Source organism: Macrosteles quadrilineatus, unplaced genomic scaffold (assembly GCF_028750875.1).
Source record: "Macrosteles quadrilineatus isolate MER2022 unplaced genomic scaffold, UCM_ALF_1.0 Scaffold_9__3_contigs__length_116548681, whole genome shotgun sequence".
NCBI classification, from domain to species: Eukaryota; Metazoa; Arthropoda; class Insecta; order Hemiptera; family Cicadellidae; genus Macrosteles; species Macrosteles quadrilineatus.
Window position 1 is genome coordinate 108,800,291 of NW_026542602.1, and position 25,951 is coordinate 108,826,241.

The 25,951-nt window shown below is 34.9% G+C and overlaps 2 protein-coding genes across 3 annotated transcripts in view; one reads left to right on the forward strand and one right to left on the reverse strand.

Annotated features, from left to right (window-relative positions):
* LOC129002427 (elongation factor-like GTPase 1) overlaps positions 1-25,951 on the forward strand; it is a 159,950-nt gene that overhangs the window by 57,009 nt on the left and 76,990 nt on the right. The gene's annotated exons all lie outside the window — the stretch shown is intronic.
* Positions 1-25,951, reverse strand: part of LOC129002428 (uncharacterized) — a 62,058-nt gene that overhangs the window by 27,838 nt on the left and 8,269 nt on the right. Inside the window, exon 2 of the mRNA XM_054430222.1 lies at positions 19,038-19,315. Within this exon, the coding sequence (XP_054286197.1) occupies positions 19,038-19,277 (240 nt within the window). The 5' untranslated portion in view covers positions 19,278-19,315. The remainder of the gene's footprint in view (positions 1-19,037; positions 19,316-25,951) is intronic.

Consider the following 25,951-nt stretch of genomic DNA (forward strand, 5'->3'; position numbering starts at 1 on the left):
TTACGTCAATTGAACATCTAATTATTGATTGAGTTTTGGGTTGAATGTGAACGTGTGTGAAATTAAAATGGCATATGTGCCGTTCAAGAGATAAAATAGTATATTTAATTTTTATCTTTATGTGCCAAGTAAGTCATTTGAAAAGTCCTCTCGAATCTGGGTTGTGATCTGTCCTCTGGTGGGAAAGTATGTATAACTAATTTATAGTTGCTCATGGGATTGTACAATAAAAACCGAATGTAGACCAGTAAAAAAAATGTAAATTAAAAACAACTACGAAAGCTACATTTTTTTTTCCATTATAATGAAGGTATTGAGTATGTAAAGCGTTTAATGTAGAAGTTTGTTGTTTGAAAGAACCTAATGATTATTACAGTACTAGATTTCATAGAAAATTGCCTTGAACCATAAACTACGTTCCTCTTATGAGTCGTTTTGTCCCACCGGATTTAGCCATGTGTGCACGGCCGTGTACTTCTGTTTCTTTCTTTGGAATGCTCTCTACTAAAACATAATTGCCAATTATGCCGCGCGAATCGGCTTTATAATTCTTAATTGAGAATGTTATCCACGGTGGTTAAGCTTTACGTTGTGGATTTTAGAGTTCGTTCATCCTTCCTTCTCTCGGTATTGTAAGTTGTCTGTGTATAATATTTGTGTTTATTGTAAATACTTATCTATAGATATTGAGTTATCTCAGTGGAACTTTCCTTTAACTTGCTGCATCGTTTCAGTGTTACTGTATGTATTTTACCAATACATATTTTCTTAATTTTTGTTTACAAAAGCTCACAACTATCATACACAATTGCTTTATTAATTATGAATGTATATTATACGTGACTTAAGCAATAACATAAATGGCTTATTTAACTGCTTAACCCCCCCCCCCCTTTACATCAGCATTTCATTCCATCCAAATGTTGCCCTAATCATAGGATCCTTGTTGAAATTACTGTAATTCAAATTTTCAATTGTATTTCACATGTTTTATTTACCAATCAGGTACATGCTTTGAAAAAAAAAAACACACTTTTCTGACACAAATTATCTACAATTCTTGATTTTATTTAAAAAAGTAATATTTTTACTTTTTATCGCCTAATAGTGTGTTAATTTATATAATCTCTAGATAAATATGTGTTTTATTATGACCGTCTTCATATAGAAATCCAACCCTATAGTTCCATAAAAACCTCATCCACACTTCTTTGTTGTGAAATCCACGAGAAATTCGTTCAACTCGAAATGCATGTTCAAGTAAAATCGTTGATCCACGTACCGAAACAATTGCCGAACCCGTACCTTCAATCGGTTGTTCCTGGACATTGGACACTTAACACGAATTGTCGCGATTCTCGATTAACTCAATTTCAGATTTCGACCAGCGAATTGTTTCATGCCCTGACTCCCAGCACAGAAGAAGAGTTGATTGGTCGTTACTAGTGGCAACGACTGAGACAAGGAACAGCGGATCCATGGGGGTCCAAGTGGACCGGGGGAATTGAAACTATTAACACGAAGCCATAGGAGGCTGGTAATGAATAATGATTTTGAAGTTATGACGTATTTGTGTAAGGTTCTAGTATATTTTTTGAACTTGTTCGATCTGATCTGCTGAAATAAGCATCTGTTCAATCAATTTTAAAAATACATATGGGGTGGGATTTAGCGACACTTAAAAATGTACAGGATACACATTCAATGAAAATTTCTTGCAGGTGCAAGGAAAATAAACCATAAGTGTTGAAAAATGAGATTTTAAGCGAAAAGTGTACAGACACCTTATTGAATTTTTTAAATGACAAAAAATATACTACTGTATAACTTAATAAGCTTGGGTAAATCAAATCTGATCTACTCTATAATATAAGTTTAACCTTTTAAGTTTATAAAATAATATCAGTTTATTTACCTTTGAGTCGTTTAACATGCTGGTCTAGCTTTTGCCTTGGAAGTCCTCCCTTTTTTTAAACTTCACACTTCACCAATCGATTTTAGCTATGTAATGATGCCTTGAAAAGATTCCCTTTCATACTAATAATTTTAATGAAGTGTAAACCTAGTTTATAGCAAGTGTCATTACAACACATATTCCTAAAGGTTGACGGAGCTCAGCAGAAGTGAACACTGCAACACTCGCGCCATTAGATTTAGTAACAGCCAACGACGTTGCGTTCTCATATTAACTAACAGGTATAATCAATGGTAATGTGGTTGGCGATGCATGCCGTAATACAGGTGATTATGAGAATAAGTCGTTTACACGAACCTCTTTATAGTACAGTAAAATTAGACGCGAGTGTAGCTGAACCATCAACTCCATTACGTTGTCTGCCCTTTGCTTGGTCTGAGTCAAAAGTCTCCTTTCATACCACATCAGCTTTTACGGAGAGGTAAAGCTTGATCATAAATTACAAATTTGTATCATTTTGCAAATACCCCAATTAATTGTCGTAAGATCCAGGAAGTATGATTACAAAATGAATTAGCATAACATTTCCTGCAATGTGAATGTTTACGATCTTCTTTCTGTGGCCAACAATTACAAATTGAACTTAGTCTTCAGATATTTCTAAGTCTTTCTCTTTATTTATAGGTGTAGGAAATTTACATGGGGGTTTCTGAAGGTCGAATATGGTTTAATTTGTTCTCTATTTTTCGTTAGTGTTGCAATGTGATTTGACGTAAGGTTCAAAGTTTTTTTTCTAAACAGTAGTGGTTTACAATTTTGGAAAAAATCATAAACACTATCTAAATTTTTTGTTAATGTTTCAAATACAGGGTGTTCATTTGAAAACTTTCCATATCTGTTGTGTGCAAAGGTAAGGCTTTTAACACTTGTTTGTTCTCAATTCCCCCTAATTTGGACATGCCAAATCCAATAAAATTATTTTCAATTTTGAAAAATGCCCCAAAAGGGCCCAATTTGGGGGGTAGGGGTACTTTTTGAGAAATTTTCAAATGTAAACATGGGTTGTGTGATACATCAATTTAAAGCTCTAATCACCCCGATCATTTTGGTGCAAAAAAAGTTTAATTATCTTTAACCGTATTTACAGGGTGGGTCAAAACGTTTTAAAAAAGGACTTTGAAGTTAAGTACCGTATTACCCTAACTACTGAACGGAACAGCGCCAAATTTCTTTCCAAGCTTATTCTTGAGCTACTCTTTAAGATAACTTGTAGTAAGGGCATTTTCCAAGTTATTATCTAATTTTAAAAAAATCTCAAATTTTAAGAATAAAAGAAAGCTGAAAACTAAAAATTCTTAAATAGCAAGATATAACAAATTTCATACCACGTGAAAGGTCCTTTTTTAACAAACATTTTACGTATTTAAGTTTTCTTTCTATCTCTTACCGTTTAAAAATTGTAGTGGAAAAACATAATTTTCTATGGTAAAATAACTTGTTTTCTAATAAAACACATTGCACTTTGTACAACGATGTAGTAGGATTCATAACAAATTGATCGACTACTTTTACGTGTGTCAGAATTCATCCTGTTCTTTTCTCATTGGTAACTGAGCCAGTTTCAGAAAACTTCCTAACTAAATCATTTACAGCCATATGACTCAATGTTATACCTGGATATCTATTGTTAAAAACTTTGCAGTTATCCTGGAACACTTTTGTTGTGACCAATAAGTAAAAATAAAGTCTATTTTTTTAAGTTTACACCATATTTGATTAGGTACTACAGGAAATGGTACTTTTGAAATTAGTACTACCATTGACTAGTCAATGGTACTACAGAAAGCGGCCCACGCTTGGGTTTTTCTCATCAGCTATAAAACTTGTTTTTCACAAAGTAAAACGTAATGACTTGTTTGCCTATCTGCCTAAAAATAATTATGAATTGTTTCCTTCAGTTATTGCACCACTTAATGTGTCTAGAGACGAATTTTGGCTGTTTTATTAGAAAACTAGTTACAATTTTACCATAGAAAATTATGTTTTTCTACTGCAATTTTTAAACGGTAAGAGATAGAAAGAAAACTTAAATACGTAAAATGTTTGTTAAAAAAGGACCTTTCACGTGGTATGAAATTTGTTATACCTTGCTATTTAAGAATTTTGAGTTTTCAGCTTTCTTTTATTCTTAAAATTTGAGATTTTTTTAAAATTAGAAAATAACATGGAAAATGCCCTTACTACAAGTTATCTTAAAGAGTAGCTCAAGAATAAGCTTGGAAGGAAATTTGGCGCTGTTCCGTTCAGTAGTTAGGGTAATACGGTACTTAACTTCAAAGTCCTTTTTTAAAACGTTTTGACCCACCCTGTAAATACGGTTAAAGATAATTAAACTTTTTTTGCACCAAAATAATCGGGGTGATTAGAGCTTTAAATTGATGTATCACACAACCCATGTTTACATTTGAAAATTTCTCAAAAAGCACCCCTACCCCCCAAATTGTGCCCTTTTGGGGCATTTTTCAAAATTGTAAATAATTTTATTGGATTTGGCATGTCCAAATTAGGGGGAAATGAGAACAAACAAGTGTTAAAAGCCTTACCTTTGCACACAACAGATATGGAAAGTTTTCAAATGAACACCCTGTATATATTTTACTCTATTCATTTGATTTTCTCTGGACATTCCTTTATTTTACTGTGTTTTACGCATCTCCTTGATAAGAACATTGGATACTTTTAACCTGGAGTAAAAGTTGAACTAAGGGTGGAAAACACTTTCAGTAGTCAAACACATTTGTCTAATCTAATCCCCAGGACCGATGCAAATGCATTTTGATTATTACAGATTTCAACAAAATATACTTAATTTTGAGTGCCACGTTTTTACCGTTCGACTCGTAAATTTAAACGTAAGGTAGTAAACAAACTAGTGCCACTAGTGTCTCACAAATAGACATGTTGAAGACAATAGAGTGGAATCTCAGTGCAAGCGTTTCCACCAACGCCACATTTAACACATGGAAGAACACCACAAACTGTCTCCGGAGCAAAACACACCGAGGTATTTGTGTAAACCGTTCGCTTAGTAAAAACCACATTGCGGACCCGGAGCTAGTGAAGCGACTCGTGAACTGGTCCACTTGCCAATAGCGATGGTACATTTGTTACCCGCAGTGCAATAGTGCATACAATCAGTGCGAGAGATCGTCTGCGAACCTAGATGCAGATCTTGGGAATAGGCGCGGCTGGTGAAGTTGCACAGAGTAGATCATCGGAATTCTTTCATAAGATTTATCATACTATAGCTGTTGTAGATAACCTATTATGAATTATGATGAATTATGATGTCTGAGTAGTCATATTTGTAGTTTTTTTATGGTTCGAAACAGGACGTACTGTAGTTTGCCTTGATCTTTGGGCGTTTATTTGTTTTAACTAAAGAAACGGCTGATCCAATCGGTAACAACGCTATTCAGACCACAGTTGTCATAAAGGGGTCCATACATGGTCAATATTTATTGTGCAATCTTATTGAAGAGCGAACATACACATTCAATAATATTGTTCAATATGCCCCTTTAAAATACTGACAATAATAATCATTTCCATTTTTAAGAAATGAAAAAGTCGAATATTTAAGGAAATAATGCAATTTATGAAGCAAGGACCTCCTTCCTATTACCTTATCAATGCATGAAATGTGTCATAATCTAAACACAACATAACTTGTAAATAGTGTTTAATGTCAAGGATAATTTTTTTAATGTAGGTAGTTGCTAAATTTTTGAATAGACAGTGCTCAGCCATGTTAATCGTTATTAACATTCGATGATGCTGATGGCGGACTTGTTATTGTACAGTATATATATCTTGATTGTATAAATGTTAAACATTTAAACGGGGTTCTCAGTCACACCCTGATAATTCTATTGAAGAGTATTTAATAACTTATTATAAGTAATCATAACCATTAACCAACCAAATAAATGATCTATTCGGATTTCTTGTTGCAGGTTAGTACAGGACCATTAGCGTTTAAGGAAAATATGACATGTAAGTACTGTTATTTATTGTATGCTACTGTTTTAATGTTCATATTTTAAAATGCTTAATTTTTTAACATATATGGCAAAGGAATGGGAATTAATTGTATCGATGTTATCATAGCCGTTTTTACTTTTTTCAGTCTTCCTGAGGTTCTAAGTTAAAACTGTTTACCAACCGATGGCAGAAACACGTCTCCTGTTACGTCTCAGTTCATTTAACCTGTATGAATCATTTCCCCTCTCTCGTTAAGCAGTTTGTGTCAAATCCAGTGCTGAAGTCTGCTTGTAACTCACATAAGCTAATGGATGCCGACATGGACTGTCGACTGTCGAGTGTCGGTCGCTTGGTTTCAATTAGTATCCTGTCATGCGGCGACCGATGTAGAAACCTATACGGTAAATTCTCTACCCAGCCGGCTAACTGAAAGACTATTCAAACATTAAATAGATGTCTACGTAATGAAATTTTTAATTTGGAAAAATATCGATAAGAAGTCTTAGAAACTGGCGTGTTTTACCATGAGAAAAGCCACGCGTGCGTTGCTGGAACAAGTAACGCTGTTTATTTTACAAATGTTTATCATAGAAGCATTCTTATGCCAAAACCAGAAATGTTAGAAATGTATGTGTTTTAGCGAATTTCCCTATAGGGAAATAGCTATTTATATTAAAATACGGTTTAACATTAATTTCGTCTTAACCAGAAATAGTGATTATTTAGGAATTGATTTATTTATACGCTTATTGCTATCCTAACCTCCTAACTAGTAGAGGACATTCTTTGTAATTGTTACGAGCATTTATATTTTTGTCAGTACTAACATTATATATTTGTATTTTTTTCTTCGTAAAACGGCTAATCAATTCATGCAAACATAATATAAAATTTCTTTCCACGTTTCTTTTCACTAATATAGTTGTGTGAGAGTCGAGTAGTGACACGCCTAAGCTATTATCTAATCCTTAATTAAGAGTCGTTATAAGGATTCCAAGAACCACAACGGTTCGAACCATCCCACAGCAATTCCAGCAAAGCGCACAGGAGTCGGCAGATTAAGCTGTAACCAGCTATTTTCACCTTTCAGGCTATAATTTTTCGGCAGCTGGAAACGACCGCGATCGTTAACATCGGTGGCGCCGGCGAACATCACAGAAACGTACCACAACTTGTAACATCTCTACCGCTCAGATCTACTGTAATAGTTACTAGTCGAATGTCTTTGACGAGGGTTCACAAATAGTTAATGACCCTTCCGTTATATTACAGTCCTCAAACAATTTCACCTGCTAAATTCATTAAACTTTGTCATTGTGAAAAACTACCACTTCACCACTACAAACTTAAAACTATAATGTTTGTAACGTTCACAAATTCGTTATGCTTTACATCGGCTTGTAAAATAAATCTATTGAAATACATCCATCGTAGATGAGCTGGATGTGGGAAATCATTAGATTTATTCGATTCAGAAGTATACAGGATTAGAACGAAGGTTAAATAAGTATCGAGAATATTTAAAAAAAGTGTAGTCATATCTTTAGTTTAATATATTTAAACTAATCTTCAAAGCAACTGCATATGTCAAGTGTGTTATGCTACTTAAACTGTGTACTTCTCAATCAGATTTTCATAAAAAAAGTAAACGATTTTAAGGTAGAGATAATCGGAAGAGGATAAATGTGCATATGGAACTCATCTACAGTATTAGCATTTGTGAAGGTATCAAGTTCAACAAACTCTATTAAGAATAAGCGAAACCCCTTATCGTCGTATTATGAAATGGTTTGCCACAATACCTAAACTCTTATACAATAGTCCTGTTTTTGGAAAATATTAATTTGTTCAAACCAAAAGGGCGAAAATTATAGAGAGCTGACAGTTTGCAAGTATGGTGTGCATGTACGCTCTTTAGTTTTACTAATTTAATAAGCTTTTGAGGTCTTTTGGATGAACAAAATAACTTTATGTGGAATTCTTTCAAAACTATGAACTGTCAGACTTTCTTCATACAACTCAAAAATATCCCAGGATGGTAAGCAAAACCAACATAACGACTAAAACTATAACAAATTACGAAACCACGCTTCTACTTCCTAGAGTTTTTCCTATTGGTGACGCTTTCTGTGGTGCAATGGTTCAACCCTTTTTCTTTACGTTTCCACTAGTATCACTTATCACGACTGTTTGCAAGAACGCCAAAATACGTCAACTTCATTGGAAATGGGTAACCGACGATTTTCAAGTTAAAGATTTAATTAAACTTTTTACACGTAAAGATCGACAGTTTAAACAGGTACGTCGTAGCTGATGGCATCTGCTAATGGCGAGACTTGCGTCACGTTCTGAAGAGGTAAGCCAATGATTGACTCATTACTGATGCGATCCATAAATAACGTGCCACAACCACAATCGGTTTGCTGGTTGACTGCACAGTTAACCTACATACGACACGAGAGAAAGAGAAAGATGGAGAGCGGAAACGCGATCGTCGTGTCTCCTCTTCCGGTCGACGACACAAGACACCAAGGCCGACGTCGGATGATGCGGTGCCGGATAAACGAGAGGGACGGAGCTGGGATCTAGCGAGTCTGGGATTCCACAACACTATGGTAGTAACTGCAACGCTAGCTGATAATGGACCAAGTTTGTTGGAATGCCTACTTGGAATTTTGTTTTGACTATGCAATGTTTCAAATTGGATAGTGACGACCGATTACTGTCGGATCTTTAAAAATTCCGCCTTAGAAATTTAACGACCTGCAATATGGCTACAATATTGTTGGTTAATAGAGATATACAAACAGAACACACACAAAATAGCTATGCAGCCATTCACAATTTACAATAATTAGTCAAATTTCCCGTATTTTTTATAATATCCGAGACAATTATGAACACTGTAAATAGGACTGAAAAAATCCAAAATTAGGTGTTTGCCTATCCAACTATAATTTTAGTGGTATCGTGTTGATATACATATATAATATTTGTAACATATTTTTAAATGAGCAGCAAAAGCTATATTTAGCCTGTTAGTTTAGTAACACTTGTGATCTGGTTGTATTAAAATCTCTGGGTATTTTTCAACAAACCCATACAATCTTTTTGATTCAATATCCTTATAGTAAGATAACCATGTATTGCAGGGGTCCGTCCCTAGAAGTATGTGCAATGAAGTAAACAGAATAATACAGATGCACAGTTGTAATTTGGAATACATCTGCTTGGCTGTACACTCTTGTACAGATAAAGTAAAGAGGGATTTCGAAATCAGGCGTTTTTGGACACATCTAATCTTTGTTCCCTCTCTAAAACAACCTTCCAAATAAGCTTTTTACAGAGAAGGATAAGTGCTCATGCCAGGGATCATTTTCTTATTCTTCCATGTCGCAAGTTTCTATTGCAAATTCTTGTTGACATTTTGATCATGTTGATGTTTTCATGGCTCCTCAAATGTTTTCTTCTACACGAAAGAGCTATCATTCTACATCTGTAGTCGTAAACATTAGAATCACAAAGAAGTTTTGGATTCCAAACATTAGTTTAAAATGATTTGATCTTCGGTACATGACCAAGTCGTTGAACTGGCGGATATTGTGGTCAAGGTTTCGAATGCGTTAGCAGCGATCCATATTAGGGACAAACTACAGTTTAACTAGCATGGACTAAAAAAATATCTACCGACTACGTTTCGACATTTTACCTTGCCCGTAGAAGCCTCTCATCAACATTTTTGACAATGTTTGTGCAGTATACAATTTTCACCTCTGCTCTTTGCTGTATACGAGAAGATAGACAAGTAGGTAGCACGTTTCTCATGTAATCAGATCGTCATGCAGAATTATTTGTGTACCGAAACACTAGACCTGGCTGGACACAAGCGTTGCTAACGTGTCCGTCCTATTGCCCCTAATCCACCGTAATGCGCCACGTCAAGCTGTATTAGCCCAGATAGTGTTGCCTCTTCATTTGACTCGTCCCCTCTATGTGTCTTTGATTAGAACACCGACCAATCAAACGTTATATTATTTCTCTATCTAATTTTCTCTTCTCATATTAGATAACTAAGATTCATTGTCATTTTGGAATGTTAATGTCTATGGAGGAAAAGAAAAATGTAATAATAAACTTTTAAAATAAACTTGGAATATTCCCCCATGTTTTGTTAAGAACAATTTTTAAAGCATGCGTATTAACAGCCCTGTTCAGTATTTTAAGGTTTGCAGTATTTTAACCTTGCAATTGCTCATCTGGTATTTTACGTAGGCATCTGGTCTGTGTGTGGGAAAATATTATCAAGAAAAAGAGGCGAGTAGTAGAATTAATTAATAGTAGACTGCACTGATGGATATTAGTGGCGGTATCGGGACGAAATCCTACGACATCGCTGTCTAATATACTCAAGACTATCGGCTGGGCCTTCGACCCACCAAAATCGGAAAGTAAAACTATTTCTTCAGTTTATACTGTTACAATTACAGCAATACTAATTTTGCATTATAATCGGTATTTTGGTCGGGAAAGTTGACGAAAAATGTTCTTAAAAAGGAAAAGAATTATTATTTAGTGATTTACTAAGAATGTAGAAGTGAAATTCCATTTACAAATACTCATACAATTAAATATAATGCAATTTTCTGATATTACAAACTATTTTATCATGACTCTATTCCAAGAATACCAAACTCTTTGTTTACCATTCCCGTTATTATTCTGATTCATAATTACGCTGCAGTAGCGAAGATAAAAACTATGCACTAACAACTGCACAATTTGCATTGCTATCGCGGTCTCATAATTAGAGGATGTGTGTTTTCCCATACATTCTATCAGAGTGATTGAAACATAAATCTGGATTAATTACTGGTATGGAACGTAAATCTCATTGAGCATACTGCTAAGTGTTCACTTTTCTGTGCTACACACTTTCATTCTATATTTATTTGTATTGTACCTTGAATTTCATTTGTACACATTGCACTTTTTGCAATCCTTATGTAGGTACTCTATATTGTATGGCTATCATAAATTCTGATCGAAGATAAAACCATTGAAAACAGCAACCTTTATGATGAGATTTAACATAAATGTTATTGTTTTTAATGATACAATCTTATCATCTATCATTTAGGAAACACTAAAAATAGTGTTTCCTATCTAAATGACATTGCAATAAATTGTATAGAAGGGGTTTTAAAATGTTATTCGGTTTTGTATGTTAATGTATTTTTTTTCACTAAGTGGTTAACTTTTTCCTGGCAGCTAATATCTCCTGAGAACTGCGCTTTACTGTTATTTTCGGTGAAATCAAAGACGCAAAGCGTTCGTTTTGACCCAGTTACAAAAATTATAAACCTGAAGCGCTTTTGCTGAACGATAGTAAAAATGCGGGCGGAACCGTTCAAAGTGATAAAGCCCAAAACTGGGTCCCTGGACTTGGTCACTGGGTGTGCAGTGTGTCATCCTATCATCAGCTACGACACGGTGACAGCTGACATATAGTGTGTCATCACAGCTGTGAGGAGAATTGTACCAGAGTTTCTACCGATCTTTTGGCAATTTGGGGGACTTTCCACGTTTTCTATTTAATAATACGTATTCTTGGGTAATGACGATTACGAAGGCTATGAAGTTCTTAATCTACATTTTGATTTAAGTAGCGGAATCATTCCCAAGCAGTTTTTAAATTTCTGTAGTGCTTCTTTAATTATCAACAGTTGAAAATCAAGCTGGATAATTTTAGTTTGTTCTTTTAGTTAGTTAAGAGGTGATACATTGCTTGAATTTAAGTTAATGTGAACTTCGTGATAAAACTGTCGATGTTTGGATAGAACCACAGAATCTAGATAGGTTTTCTTTGAGAATCTCTCACTTCAATATGTGTTGGATGGGGTGGGCGTAGGGAAGATTTATTAATTCAAATTGGTTGTATTAAAGTTTGAATGTGTAATATTTTCTCATTCGTCAGCCTCTTGAGAGGCTCTTCTTGAGGGATTAGGTGTTTCATTGATGTCATTTTGTTAGCCTCAGAACAGTGATATAAACAATCGGAGTGACTGAACGTGTGACATATCGCTCGCTTCTGGACTAACAAACAGTGACTCAACTGCCCGTCATGATTTAGTTAAATACTAGGTGACATTCGTCGAAATCGACGGTTACTTTTATGGCGCTTACGCTAATTCATCTAACTGCGATAAATTGAGTGAAATTATACATATTTTGAGCATTTAGCATTGTTTAAAGACTAATAAGTGTAAAAACAATAATGATAATAATTGCGTTAGTTTCCAAATATGGTTGAACATTCAATGATAAAAAATATTTCCCATACCATAAGTCATCGGAGTTATTATTAGTATGTTAACAGTTAACATACTAATAATAACTTCGATGACTTATCATGGTAAGAAGAGATACCAGTTACTGGTATCTCTTCTTTTGGAAGAACCTTTAAATAGTATTAAAATCGTATTGGTGGATCTTTTGTAGTTAAAAACCTCCACGATTTCATCAGTGTAATAAAGATTAATCTATGATTTTATTTAAGAAAAATATCTGTTTGTTGAGGAGACACGTTCTAACTTCAAAGGGAGGTCCATCCGTCACAGTGTAAGTTTGATTTCTCCTTCGTCACATCGCGTCAGTTCATATCGTACCTATGTGCCAATGAATTACCCTCTAGTATAGTTTTGAGAAATTGGTTGTGGGGTTAATGTTAAAGCTAATAAGACACTTCTGCACTGGTATTATTTTCTATTGTATTACACAATCGAAGATTTTTCCAATGATTGAAAACATGTATGACAATAATCTCACGAACCTATGATGATCTGTCTAGAATAATATGATAAAATATAGCCAAAAGCATATAGAAAAAAGCAGACACCAACTTGTTCAATAGATATAAGATAGTTCAATAAGAAATAATTGATAGAGTTACTGTGATAAAAGGATTTTCCACTGATTTCGTAATGGAATGTTATATTGCAAAACATAACATAGCCTAATACAGAAGAAAATCAATTTTAAAATCAGAAAATAACATTGCAAATACTCCTTTTGGACAATTCAGTAACTCCCAATAAATGCGTGTTGTTAAAAATACAATTTTAAACTTAACAACTGTTTCTTTAAAAAATATTATCCACATAGCCAAAATGTAAACAAATCTGTGGATTAATCTTTAAAGGCTTCTGGGGCAGAGCCCTAAGCGAATTTACTTCGTTTTTCTTTTGATAACTCATCTACAGACCAGGACCTTTCTTTGGACACCTCTATCAATTTTCTAAGCCCAGCCGTTATCTCAAATTAGTGGAGACAAAGTTTCCAATTAAATATTTAGATTCCCCCATGTTAATCTTATGCGAGAAAACCCAACTTTGATGGAAGATACTGCCCAAACTAATAAAGATGTCAAAAAACTAAAAAAACTTTGCAAAACTACAGATCAGGGCCATTCTTTTGACACTTTAATCATCAAAATCGGTCCAAAAATGAGGGAGGAGTTCTGTTTACAAAAATCGGCTTAGCGTATTATATATAGACTAGCTGTACCCGCGGGCTTTGCCCCGTTTAACTTCATAAGTGAGCTCGTTCGCATGGCTCAATCACGTCCTGGTTGAAGTTCGTTCGCTACGCTCACTCACTTATAGGTTGGAGCTCGTTCGCTACGCTCACTCACCTTTTGGTTGCAAATTAACTGTTGTCATAAATGTAAAAGAAATAATAGTGCTGCACCCTATTGGTAATCCTTGTAACTTTAAAGCTATTGAACATCATAGAACAGAACCAACTCGTTTAATTGAAACAGCTGTTAAGATTCATTAATTCCATTTAAATATGAGTAATCATAAGGTTAACATGGGAAACTCTAGAGCCACTGGGGCGGAGCCCGAGAGTCCGATCAGAATAAAAAAAGCTTAGTTTTCCTATTTAATGCCAAAAGAATCAGTGTACCGAATTTCAGCCTCCTAGGTAAATGGTAAGTAAGAGAATTAGTGATGAGTGAGTGAGTGAGTGAGTGAGTCAGTCAGTGAGGGCTTTGCCTTTTATATATTTAGATACCAAAAATGAGTTGTTGTGTGTGTGCGTGTGTGCGTATGTGTCTGTCCGTCTCTGCTATTCAATAAAGCCAGTACCACTGAACCACTTTACATAAAATTTGGTATAAAGGTAAAACAAAATAACATATGAATTTAGAAAAAAAATCATCGTATTATATATTGACTCGACGTCAAAAATTAAATACAGTAATAATAAAGCCTTGGAAGGGAAGCAGTCCATCCATTTTCTAGCTGTACCTATATGTATTATATTTAGTAAATTAATAAGTGTTCAAGCTCAAGTATGTTATAGGCAGCGAGCAAGGTTATAGGGTAGTTATGTTTTAAAGATTTTTGTAACACATTTAACAAAACATTTTATCATATCAAACCAATAGGCCTATGTAGCACATTTTGAGGGTCATAAAAATGCTGCTTGAAGAAAACACACTTTTAAAAATAAACACTAAAAAAACAATATTTTTATCACAAAAGCACTTCCATGAATACTACGATTTTAGCCTTAAAGTTACCTTCAGGAAGATTACCCTGGTCAGAGTTTTCCGTAACGAATATACTTATCCTATTAAAAGATGTAGCCTTACTTAAAACAACATATAATATAGTTGCTCATGACTGAAATTGGTCTGGGTAAGAACATCGCTGCAAATGTCAAAGGTTATTAGCATCTTTCCATTTTAAAAGGTAAGTTTGTTTCAGACGGGTAAATTTTTATTCTCGAAATCAAAATATGTCCCCACTCACTTGTTCCAGTTTAGACTTTACATTCTATTAAGTTGTTAACCATTCTGATCACATGAAGCCTTGTGCCATTAATGAGGCCCTTTTTGATGTATTAATATTCCTCACCAATAAAACCACTGCCCCCTTTTATTAGTCTAATCTGTGTCTTGGCAATCCACTGACCTCTATATTTAAAAACTTAGTTGGATTTTCTAGATGAGTGTCTCCGCCTTCGTCTGTTTTCAAGGACCCACTCTTCTTCCCCTTGGTACACTGACAATTAATTACCTGACTTGTCAAGTTCATGTAGTAATTCATTAATACTGTTAGTTTATATAGAAAATTTGATAAAAGTTACTTGGCTTGGTGCTTTCATAACTGCAAACTCAAAATACACCCACAAGTAAAAAAGAATCAAGATATTGGTTAAAAAAAACTATGTTTGTGTAATAACAATAACATTATTCACACAAAGTGGATGATTTGTTTGATTTGTCGATCAGCTGTTTAGTTTCAAATGAATTAATAATGTCAAAGATTTGTGATTTAAATACATAAATTATTATAGTAAAGTTTTCTAAATCATGGTAACTTATTCTCCACTAAATTTTACTATTCCCAGCATTAAAATAAAGTATAGTAAGATCCATTATGGGTAAACTTTAAGGTAGGCCTACACAATCCTTGATTGAAATGTAGTAGGTATACATTAAGAGTCATAATACACAGCAATTATTATGTAGTAGACTTTGACTATTTTCAAGTAACAAACATATGTTTCTGTAAATAAAAATTATCTCCCATGTTATCCTTATGGAGAAATACGAAACTTTAAAGGGCTCCAGGGCCTCAATCTCTCATTATTTCCCTAAAAAGAAAGTTTCCTGCACAACTTCACGTTACCCTCTTTCCAATGACACCAAAAACATGTCAATCGGTTCAGTAGTTTCGGAGGAGTAATTGTCACAAAAAACCTGCTTGCGTATTAAATAAGTATAGATGTCATATGCCAGCTAGAGCGGTGACTTCAACGGTCTGATCGACTGAAGGCGGGATCGATGGGCGGGACCAGTGGCCAAGACTACTAGTGACTAACCACCTGAAATGCCGTTATAGTTGTATTTAGGCGCTAGATGAAGCACGTTATGCGTAACATGGTGTAGTTTACCATGTTGTTTCGTAACCCTAGAGCAGTGACTATAAGGTCGGTATAACGAAAGGCGGCACCAGTCACTAAGACTACTAAACACTGTTTTAAAAACTCGGAAACCCATTTTCACTCGTTGTATTTAGGTGTTAAATGATCAGTACTCGTATAACGGTGCAGTTAACTAAGTCATTTGCTAGTTCTAGATTAGTGATCTCAACGGCCGAGATCACTAGAAGGAAAACTACTACACAGTCTCTAAATTAAGTTAACCAACCAGTGCATAAAACACAATGCATGATTTCGACACCGATCGTATTTCGGTGCTAAATAAAATAATAAAGTGTGTAGTTTACATTGGATTATGCTAGCTCTAGAACGGTGACTTCAACGGTCGGGATGACGGGAATAGTAGCTAGAACCCTACTAAAAAGTGGCCAAAGCACAACCACAAGGTGGTGTTGTAGTGCCTTTTACAATAACTTTATTTAGGATGTGCATGAATCTTCAGAGTGCAGTAGATGTTAAATTGTACTCCGTGTTGTTTAATCAGTCAAATTCGTCATAACACATTCGTGACCTTATCTTTTGTTGTTTGTGAGCAGTATGTGGGAGTAATCGCGCGATATTTTACACAATAATGCATAGTTTATTATTTCTTCATAAGAAGATTTCCTGCTGGTTTAATTCACTTCCACGTCAAACACTATAGGTATTTCACGCTTGTACGTACGTAGGCAGGACGTGCCAGTGACGTCACGGTAACGGTACAGTCAATGTCGCACGTGCGTTTACATAGTTATCTACTCGGCATGTCAAGTAGTGAGTATTGTATGGTGTTATGGTAACCACGCGGCTTTCACCATACTGTACCTAGAGTGGTTGTAATCACCAGGACTTAGGACTCATCGTGTTCGCGAGCTTATATAGCAGAGTAGGTCGAGAGCTGTGGACTTGTATATTGCGGTTGAGTCCCGATTGGCATTGGAGGGTGTGGTTCAGTTTGCCGAACGTTGAATTTCTCGGGTTTATTTCGAAAAACATGTTTTGGGGAATATTCTCTTCGTTAAGTATTTCTTACGTGTTTACACTCTGTAACACATTGTTCAGCCTAAATTGAATAAAGAAAAAGGTTGCCAAAGCCAAACACCTTGCAATGTAAAAAAAATTATTATTTAATGCTAATTGATAAACCTGTAAATGAACTCGTCATTTTGTAAACTTAAATTAATTTAAAGTAACCAATCGCAAAAAGCATCAAACATTGACTATAACATCCCTATATTGATAATAATTTGACAATTTTCTAAGTTTCCTAAGTTATTGTCACAAAAATAGTTTTCCAAAAGTGTCCCATTGACATTTTGTTGGACAGAAACCACAGAAAGCCAACTTTTCATCTAATTCATGACAGCTTTACATCAAACATGACGTTTTATTTAGACATTAACAACGAACGCTACACAAATCATCTCCTCATTTCATTCTACACCCATCCTTCACTCATATATTCGGGTTAAAATGCGTACCTATGTGGCGTCCCCATCTCAGTGAATGAGAATTAATAATTGAAAGGAGAGTATGTCTGTCTTCTAGTTTGACCAGTACCTTTCATGCACAATTATTAATTAGTCAACTCCTTGATGTGACTTCCTAATCAAGATTTAAAATAGATCGCTCTCATTATGAGGTCATGGGAAAGGTCAGTTGAGCCTAAAACTAGTTTTTAATTGCGGTTAATTTGTCTTCGTACCAATTAGTTGTGGTGAAAGCTTATTGATTATTTATCTTAAAACAAAATCTCTCGCCATTTGTCAACTTGGTCCACTTCGATTATTTGCCTTGTCGCTTGTCGGAGCAGAAGTGTTTTCTTATTAATTTCCTGCTATTAATGAGTTTGTCTTGTTAATCTACATCTAGATCGGAGGTTTTTGATATTTTTGGGTACAGGCTTTCTCATATTACTTGCCCAATTAATCGAACGTAATGTGGAAATATATCATAGTTTAGGGTAAAAATACTTTGGCTTGATACAAATAGATATTTGCTTACATTTAAATAATTATTAACTTATTGTATGTTTGGTTTTTGTATTAGTAACCTTTAGATGAACTTTAGTAAAGGAAAACTAACTTTACGGTCTACACACTTAACTAGACCGATCCTTTGTATAATATGAACAATTAGTTTTACACTAGAAAGGTTGGAAGTGTGTTAATTTATAATTACTTAAACAAATGAAGTGGTGATATCATCCCACTTGTCTACTGTGTAACCTCTATTTTTGTTATGATGATGCATTCTTTCCCTCCCGTGTGATGAACCATAAAAATCATACTGGGAGGTAAATTTTGCGGTTATGAGTTGAGTTGGGCTTCGCGTGACATTCATGGACGATTATATAGAAAGTTCTTTGAGAGGTAAAGACTTACATCTGGTTTTGAATAGACTCCACTATACGTTTGTAACGTTATTATCTGGTTTTAGAAAGAAGATGATGTGCTTACTCCTCACGATTAGATATTAAGAGTTGATATCGGATTATTATCTCCTCAATCGACTTACAATCAGCTTCGGAAGAGGTTACCCGGTTGGTCAACTAACCGACCACAAGTGTTTACAGTATTTACAATTTTTTTTTATTATAATTACTATCATTTTAGAGTAACCAGGAACTCATGGAATCGAAAAAAGTTAGAAAGAGGTTTAAATTGTATTTGGTCTACAGTTTTAAAATTGAAATGGTACTCAATTGAATATTTCAGCTTGACTTATTTAAATCATTAGACAATGGATTGCAGATCAATAGATATGGAATATGGTAACGTAACCATCAATAAGTTTTCGTAAAACTGATGTCCAAACATTCAAACAATTATCTAATGAACCTAAGAATTACAGGAACAAATTTACTGTTATCCTTTGCAACTTGAATGTTTTCACGTCGTTCTCTTTCTAACTCTTCAATAACAAACATATTGTACTTTTTATATTGGCTTAGTGTTGGTTTCAGCTCATTCATCTTTATTTTTTTAATTATCAAAGCTTTTTGAATATTTAGTTTTGTACAACAAAACGATTTGTAATGATTTTGCACACATAGATATTGCCTTTTATCATTAAAAAATGTACTCACATCGTCCAGTTTAGCAGGCTGTTCTCTTCTGCTGGGGTAGTAGCTGATGGCCATAGCGTCCCTGATGGCACCTACGTCTATGCTAGGCGGCACGGGGGTGGGGGGAAGCTCGGTTGTGGTTGAGGGGGTAGACGAGGCTACTAGCACTGGTGGAGGGGATGAGTCTCTGGATGATCTGTATCCCTGTCCGTGTATTCCCGCCACACAGGCCACTACCACCGCTAGCACCGCAGACAGCATGACTAGTCCTCAAGAGGCGCTCTGCACATCGGCACTGTCTGGAAAGGAAAGATCAATCTTGTATGTGTTCTCAATGACTCTGTTGAGGCTGCAGGAAGTTCTACAGTCGAAATAGATCCCTACCAAATTTGTTCAGTTTAAAAACGACAATTATCGGTTTATTCTAATGGAAATACTGCTAATAATTATTATAGTACGCGATTCGAATATCTAAAGCTGTATGTGTTTAGGTTCTAATGCCTGCTGCTTATAATACATGTTTTTGCATGTTATACAATAGTATACATCGAAAGGCGTCACAGTGCTTCAATCTAAAATAAAGATAAACGTTACAGATGGGAATAAAAATTATTATATTATTACAGCACATCAAAGTCATATAAAGGATTATTTATTATAAAAAGTTAAACGTTTTCTTAAACGTCTCCAGACCGTTCACATTTCTCAATTCCACAGCAAGCGTAGGAAAATTGCATTTTTAGTCAAACATAGCTTAACAAACGAAACATCATGTTGTTTACTGTGTGTTATATAAAATGGTGTTTGCTAAAAACTACATCAAATTGTTTTACTTATTACAAATTTAATAGTTGTGCGCCTAGTTAATTGTATGAGTAATAATAATTATGTTTACTAAATAGTTTAACTGTATCGGAATTATACAAATATCCGATGAATTTATTCAAATAATTAGTAAAAAATATTACATTACTGTACTTCGTTGGTCCCGTACTAAAATTTTTCGATTATCAGAGGCTTCTAGCAAGGGAAATTATATCACCGCAGTTACATATCCAGAACACCTGGACAGTAATGTAAATCGTTGACATTTCTGCTTCTGAATTTTTTTTTAATTTCAATCCATCATAAAATAAATTTTAAATGTCTAAAGATAAATTTTAAAATAAGGCATTCTAGTAGGTACTTTAATTCCTTAAGCCCATCCTCTATAGTTCGTGGCATTACCGTATTAATGCATTCGCCCGCGGTCGGTGGAAATTGCGGTTACGTAGCGAGTAATAGTCGATGGGAAGTTGTTTGATTGGCTATTTATTACCAGTAATAGTCGGACGGACGTCTTGGTTTGTAATCAACAGCAATGATTGTTTTATTTGGAAATGAAAATACTGCGTTGTCGAGCCATTAATGTCTGAGTTTGCTCATGCGATTCTCTAATGGATTATTTTTGAAATTTTGATTAGTTGTATGGATTCTCTACTTGGTTTTAAGCTGTGACTACATGCATGTTTGTTGCACTAATGAGCGCAGAGGTATTTTTGAAAAAGAAATGAAATAATAATACACTACGCATTAGCAAATCGTTGATTAAGTGAAAGATAGTGAACAACATGATATTTCGTAAACATATAACTTCTGGTAAACATGTTTGTTCACGTAGAAATTTTATTGATAAACCAATTTAAGTATAACATAAGTATACGTGATTAATTTCTTCATTCCCTTATTTTATCAAAAATTAATAATATCCAGGCATAGATTTTCAGTCTAAACATGTGTAATGTTAAAAATGCTTGAACAATTAAGTGTTTTCCAATATAATGTAAGATCCTAGGTTTGTATGGAAACAATGTTGCAAGCAAACAATATTTGTGGGATCCGATCTTCAACAGCTGTCGAAAGGCAAAAACAACCTTGACATTACTACTAGACTCACAGGAGCGAACTGGAGTCAGTCGGCGTTGCGAAAGAAGGCATTGCCGTTTACGGTTAACGTTTATAGGCTGTCAAAACATTACCGTGGTGTCGGAAAGTGCGTTCACATAGCACTGTGTATTGTTGCCAGTGACTCGCCGATAGCTTCATTCTGCAGTTCCGGGAACCCTGTGCCGTATAAGCGTTTTATGGTCCTTCGTACTGGATCGGCGTGAAACCGCAATGGAAAATTGCCATTGGCAGAGTAAAGTGTGATAGGCTACTGGACTGTACACATAAGCCTGGTAATGTAGTTAGTTTTTAGGCTTGTGCTTAAAAAAAATAAAACCTCTTACTCTGTATATTTTTATATATCAACATTATTCTTGACATTAATAATTTAATAAAAGCATTTGTTTGAGTTTTAGAATCAGCAATCTTGATTATTTAGATTAACTATTTGAATTTAACTTACATATTGCGTAAACGGAAACTACTTATGGATTTTAAGCGACTGATAAAATACTTCTAGGTAGAATATGCCATTTTGATGCAAATCTAAAAACTTCAGCAACCTTTTGGGAATTATTTGTGAGCCCAGTTTCAAGAACAATATTAATCAAATGTCGCCTTGGAGTGTACACATTTTTTTACAAAAATTGGGCTTTTTATTTTTTTTTTTTTTTTCTCAGCGATTACAAGTTTAGAATTTTACTATCAATAATCCAAATGAACTTTTTTAATTCTATGTGAATGTTAAGAACATGGAAATACCAGTTGACACTGCCGGTTGAATACATCACAAGTTGACTAGTTATCAACAATTTAAGACCTTGTGTTAAAAGCATGTGTGTTTTGGTTGTATGATAGTTAATCAAAGTAAATATTATTTCAAGCATATCATTTGACTTATGAAATTGCCAACGCTAAGTCAGCATTATTTTAGCTAAGTGGCTTGCAATCATAGTGGAAAAGTTTAAAACCAATTCAACAATTTGAAGGATTATCGAAGGTCATGTTTTAGAAAATATGTTAAAATCCTACTTTTACCTACAGTTAACCATAAATTTGCCATACATTATGAGAAAAAGTCCCTAATAAATGTCCTCCAAAATTTCGTTATTTATTTATAGGTAGGGCCTATATGAAATTCTACTTCAATAAAGTTATAGTTTAGACTACAAATTAATAATCTGTCTGGTCTTAATTCTTCTACTTATAGTTGTATTTTCCTCTTCTTCAATATTGTAAAACAAGGTGCGGTTGTAGCAGGTGTTATGGTTTGACGATGGCGCCGGGATGGAAACTAGCCACAAAAGAACAGTTACGGCAACAGATGGGCCAGTTACCGCGATAGCTCAACAATAACTTGGCAACTATGACAGTTCCATTCCACTTGCGCTGGTTACTTACGGAGGAATGGGAACACCAGCACAAGAGCCTGCGTGTAACGTGTAGCAGATGTTATACGCCGTCATGCCAGTTATACGTCAGTGTTTGTGGAACAATACGTCGAGTGGACAATATGTAATTTAAAGTACTCAAGGTGGAACCCACTTCTTGCTATTGCGAATAGATGAATAGAGGAGTGTCTTATTTCAAAACTAATTATGTCACCGACTCAAAAGTAATTTGCAGTTGTATAGGCATTTACTTTTTATAATGCATTATTTAGCTGCTGGACATTGAACGAGTCAAAATTTGAAAAAATAAATGTTTGAGATTGTTGTATTGCTTAATGTGTAAATGATCTGTTTAAATATTATTGTACCTACTCATTGTTATTGTTTACTTTGTGTTTGTGATATTGAAAGATGCAAGACTGTCAAAGAGAAATTTTGTTCAGATCAGAGTAATTATAATCAGAATGTATTGTATTGCTCAGTATTACATATATAAGATACAATCTGTTAGCAAGTTTCATCAAGTAATTTCAATTAGCAATTCGCAGCATCAACGTTTTCATCAATTTTTTCTCTTCTCATTATTTGTACATCAACGCACTTTGTTTGCGTGACGAGCATTTTAGATAATTAATCCGTGAGTAAGAAATCGAGTTCGCTTGTTTTCTCTTTCATTTTAATTTGTTTTTTATCAAGGTTGGCCATGCTTTCTCGTCATAGGCGGAATTAAAATTTTAACTGTAGTTACAGCAATGACATTTGCTGTACCGAATTGAAAATTCTACAGTTTACTTTCTAATATACAGAGATTTTTGTTTTTTGCAATGTTTAATTTAATGTAGATTCACTTAAATTACACTTTATATCACGAAAATCTTCAGTAATTAGTTGCAAACATAACAGTGTGACAATCTATTTGGCCCTAATGTATACAGCTTATGGTTTAATCAACAAGTCAATGTTGCCACTCTCAGGATTTTCATTCTAAATGTTTAGGGAATATTTGGGTGACAGTAGGATAATTATACCTACCACAGTCGCGTATTGGCTTGTTAAATCTAATATATTAGAAATTTTATTCAACGAAATCCCGCCGTAAGTTATACGAATTTCCACGTACTACTAAGTCTAATATGGTAGAATTTAAGAAGGGCAAACGAAGATTTCCAGTTGGGTATGCGATATTATATGTTGAAATGTGGACTAAGGTTAAAGTGAGATAAATTATAACTTCAGGAGGAAGTGAAAATAGTAATTCATAAATAATTATGGCGTGTAACTTTTTTTCCATTTACTTACAGTCCTCGAGTGTACAAAGACTTAAGTATGTAAAACACTGACCTCTATTCGCCTCACTGGGACATTAGATGCAATATTGTCGGGTTATTCTTCCTCAGCAGATATATAGTTTTAGAAATGTGTAAAAGTTCTTGCTCAGTACCTACGGTGTTGTTTCGAAACTCATCACTGTCCATAGGTGCAATAGTAATATTTCACTAAAACAATATAATATAAAGTATAATTTATGACAATTTGTGACATCTTGTGTGCTTGAGTTCCTATTGATGTTTTTGCCATGAATGCTCTGAAGACGGAACGTTTAACCCGTGTTGACACGGAGATATGGGACCGACCGTGACGGTTCCGCACCAAATACTTGCACGGCGACCTCCGACATCTCCACCGCCAGTAGATATCATTCCCACACTCTTGACATTCCGGGAGTTCAAGATGAGTGTGAAGGGAGAACCGCCCAAAATGTGTATATTGAGATTCTTCATCTCGGAGGAGTAAGGCTGTTTTCCTTGTACATTCCCGGGTCTTTTCAGATACTTTGTACATGTTGACCAGCTTGTACGGTATCAAGCTCTACATTCCGAAAGGTCAAGAAGAGTCTAAAGGAAGAACTAGTACCTACAGTCTTAATTTTGAAAATGTTTATCTAAATTTTAGGACTGTTCTTTTTACGTATTTTGGGGTGATTTGACTGCATAATCGGTGGAAAGGTCTCAGACATGGAAACGATTTAGAGAACGCTGCTTAATATGGTATCTATCACGGCTGGGCTCGGATTGCATTGTCTGTCACGACGGTGGTTGTGAGGGACTGCGATGCGGCAGTGACCACTCTGGCAAGTGCAAATAAAGCCATACAATTGAGAAAGACCGAACATGAAGGGATTGTTTCGGGTGAGAGATAGGCCAACATTATTGAAACCTCTCTTGGTAAATAGAACCCAGCGACCAGTCCCAGGGGGTCTTGTATAATCTTGATGCCACCGTCAGTGATTTCAACACACCGCGTATTAAGTGTTAGGATTGTTGTAATCTAATTACAAAAAAAGTATATTCATGCTGCCACGAGTCAAATTTCCAATCTTTAATAGTAAGTAGTTCAGCAGAGTCTCTAATTCACTTCAACTCGGCACAACGGCCAACGATAAACCTCTTCAGAGGCCTTGTTTGCCTATAGCGCTCGATAAATATCCATCAGTAGCACGATTGTTATTGGATCGTTACTGGGGAAAAGCAATAAATTGACCCATCATGCAGCCCATCGTGGACGATGATAAAGTCGCGGTGATTAGACCCACATGGCCGAGTCCCCCATCTGTCCATGCTTGTGGTCGATACGGTGAAATGGGATAGTGTCTTTTGTGGCGTTGTTGGTTTGTCGTGTTGTAAATTCGTAGTGGGCTGTGCATGTTTTTGCAAGACTGCTAAAATTGCTTGTTTGTGTGGATCTATTTAGTACACTGGAAGTATTTGATTTTTCGTCCGGTATAACTATATGTTTGTTGATTTAAGGGCTTGTTGCGGACATGTTCGATTTCCGATTACTAAAACGCACGCGTTACGAAGTTTTGGGATCTAAATATGATTCTTTCTTTAGGCTGGAAGGAGTCTTATCACTACGAGCACATGAAATCGGCGGCGCACGATTGATACAGAATATTCAACGCACGCCCTGAGGCCCATTTACGCAGTCAATCTTGTTTTAATTTCAGCTATTTGTACAACCTTTGTTAAAAGTATTTTCATCATATTGAAATGTCATATTTAAACAGTCAGGATAAAAAAATAATTGAATGTCTTAAAAGAAACGAATTACGTACTAAATGCATTACAGTTGTGTTATCAAAATAATGTGCCAAGATGAAAATGAAAAAAAAATTTTTAATGAGGTAACTTTAAAAGCTAGTCGAATATGAGCTAAATCCTTCTTTGACGTAAAATACCAACTGGACGTTTCCTAAACCTGTTTTAGTAGTTTAAAAACCTGATGGCTCATAGCTTTAAATATGTATTCCTCGGACGTACCGTCTATTTAGTTTGCAACGCTCGTATTCATTATATATCAAGGATGTAAAAATATCCGAATATTTCGGTAATATTACAGCTTGGAAATTTATTTAATTAAATGACTGTTTGACTGTTACGAGTAGAAAGTCGGACCTTCCGCTAATAACACACGCATATAAATTATTTAATTACTAAACGCCACTGTTATTCTGTGAACAGTTTTAAACCTCCAGAGAGAGCGGATGGGTCAAAGGTATCTGTGTTACTTTCGTGCACTTTTTAAAATTTAATTCATTTTTGTTTTTGTTTGGAAAAA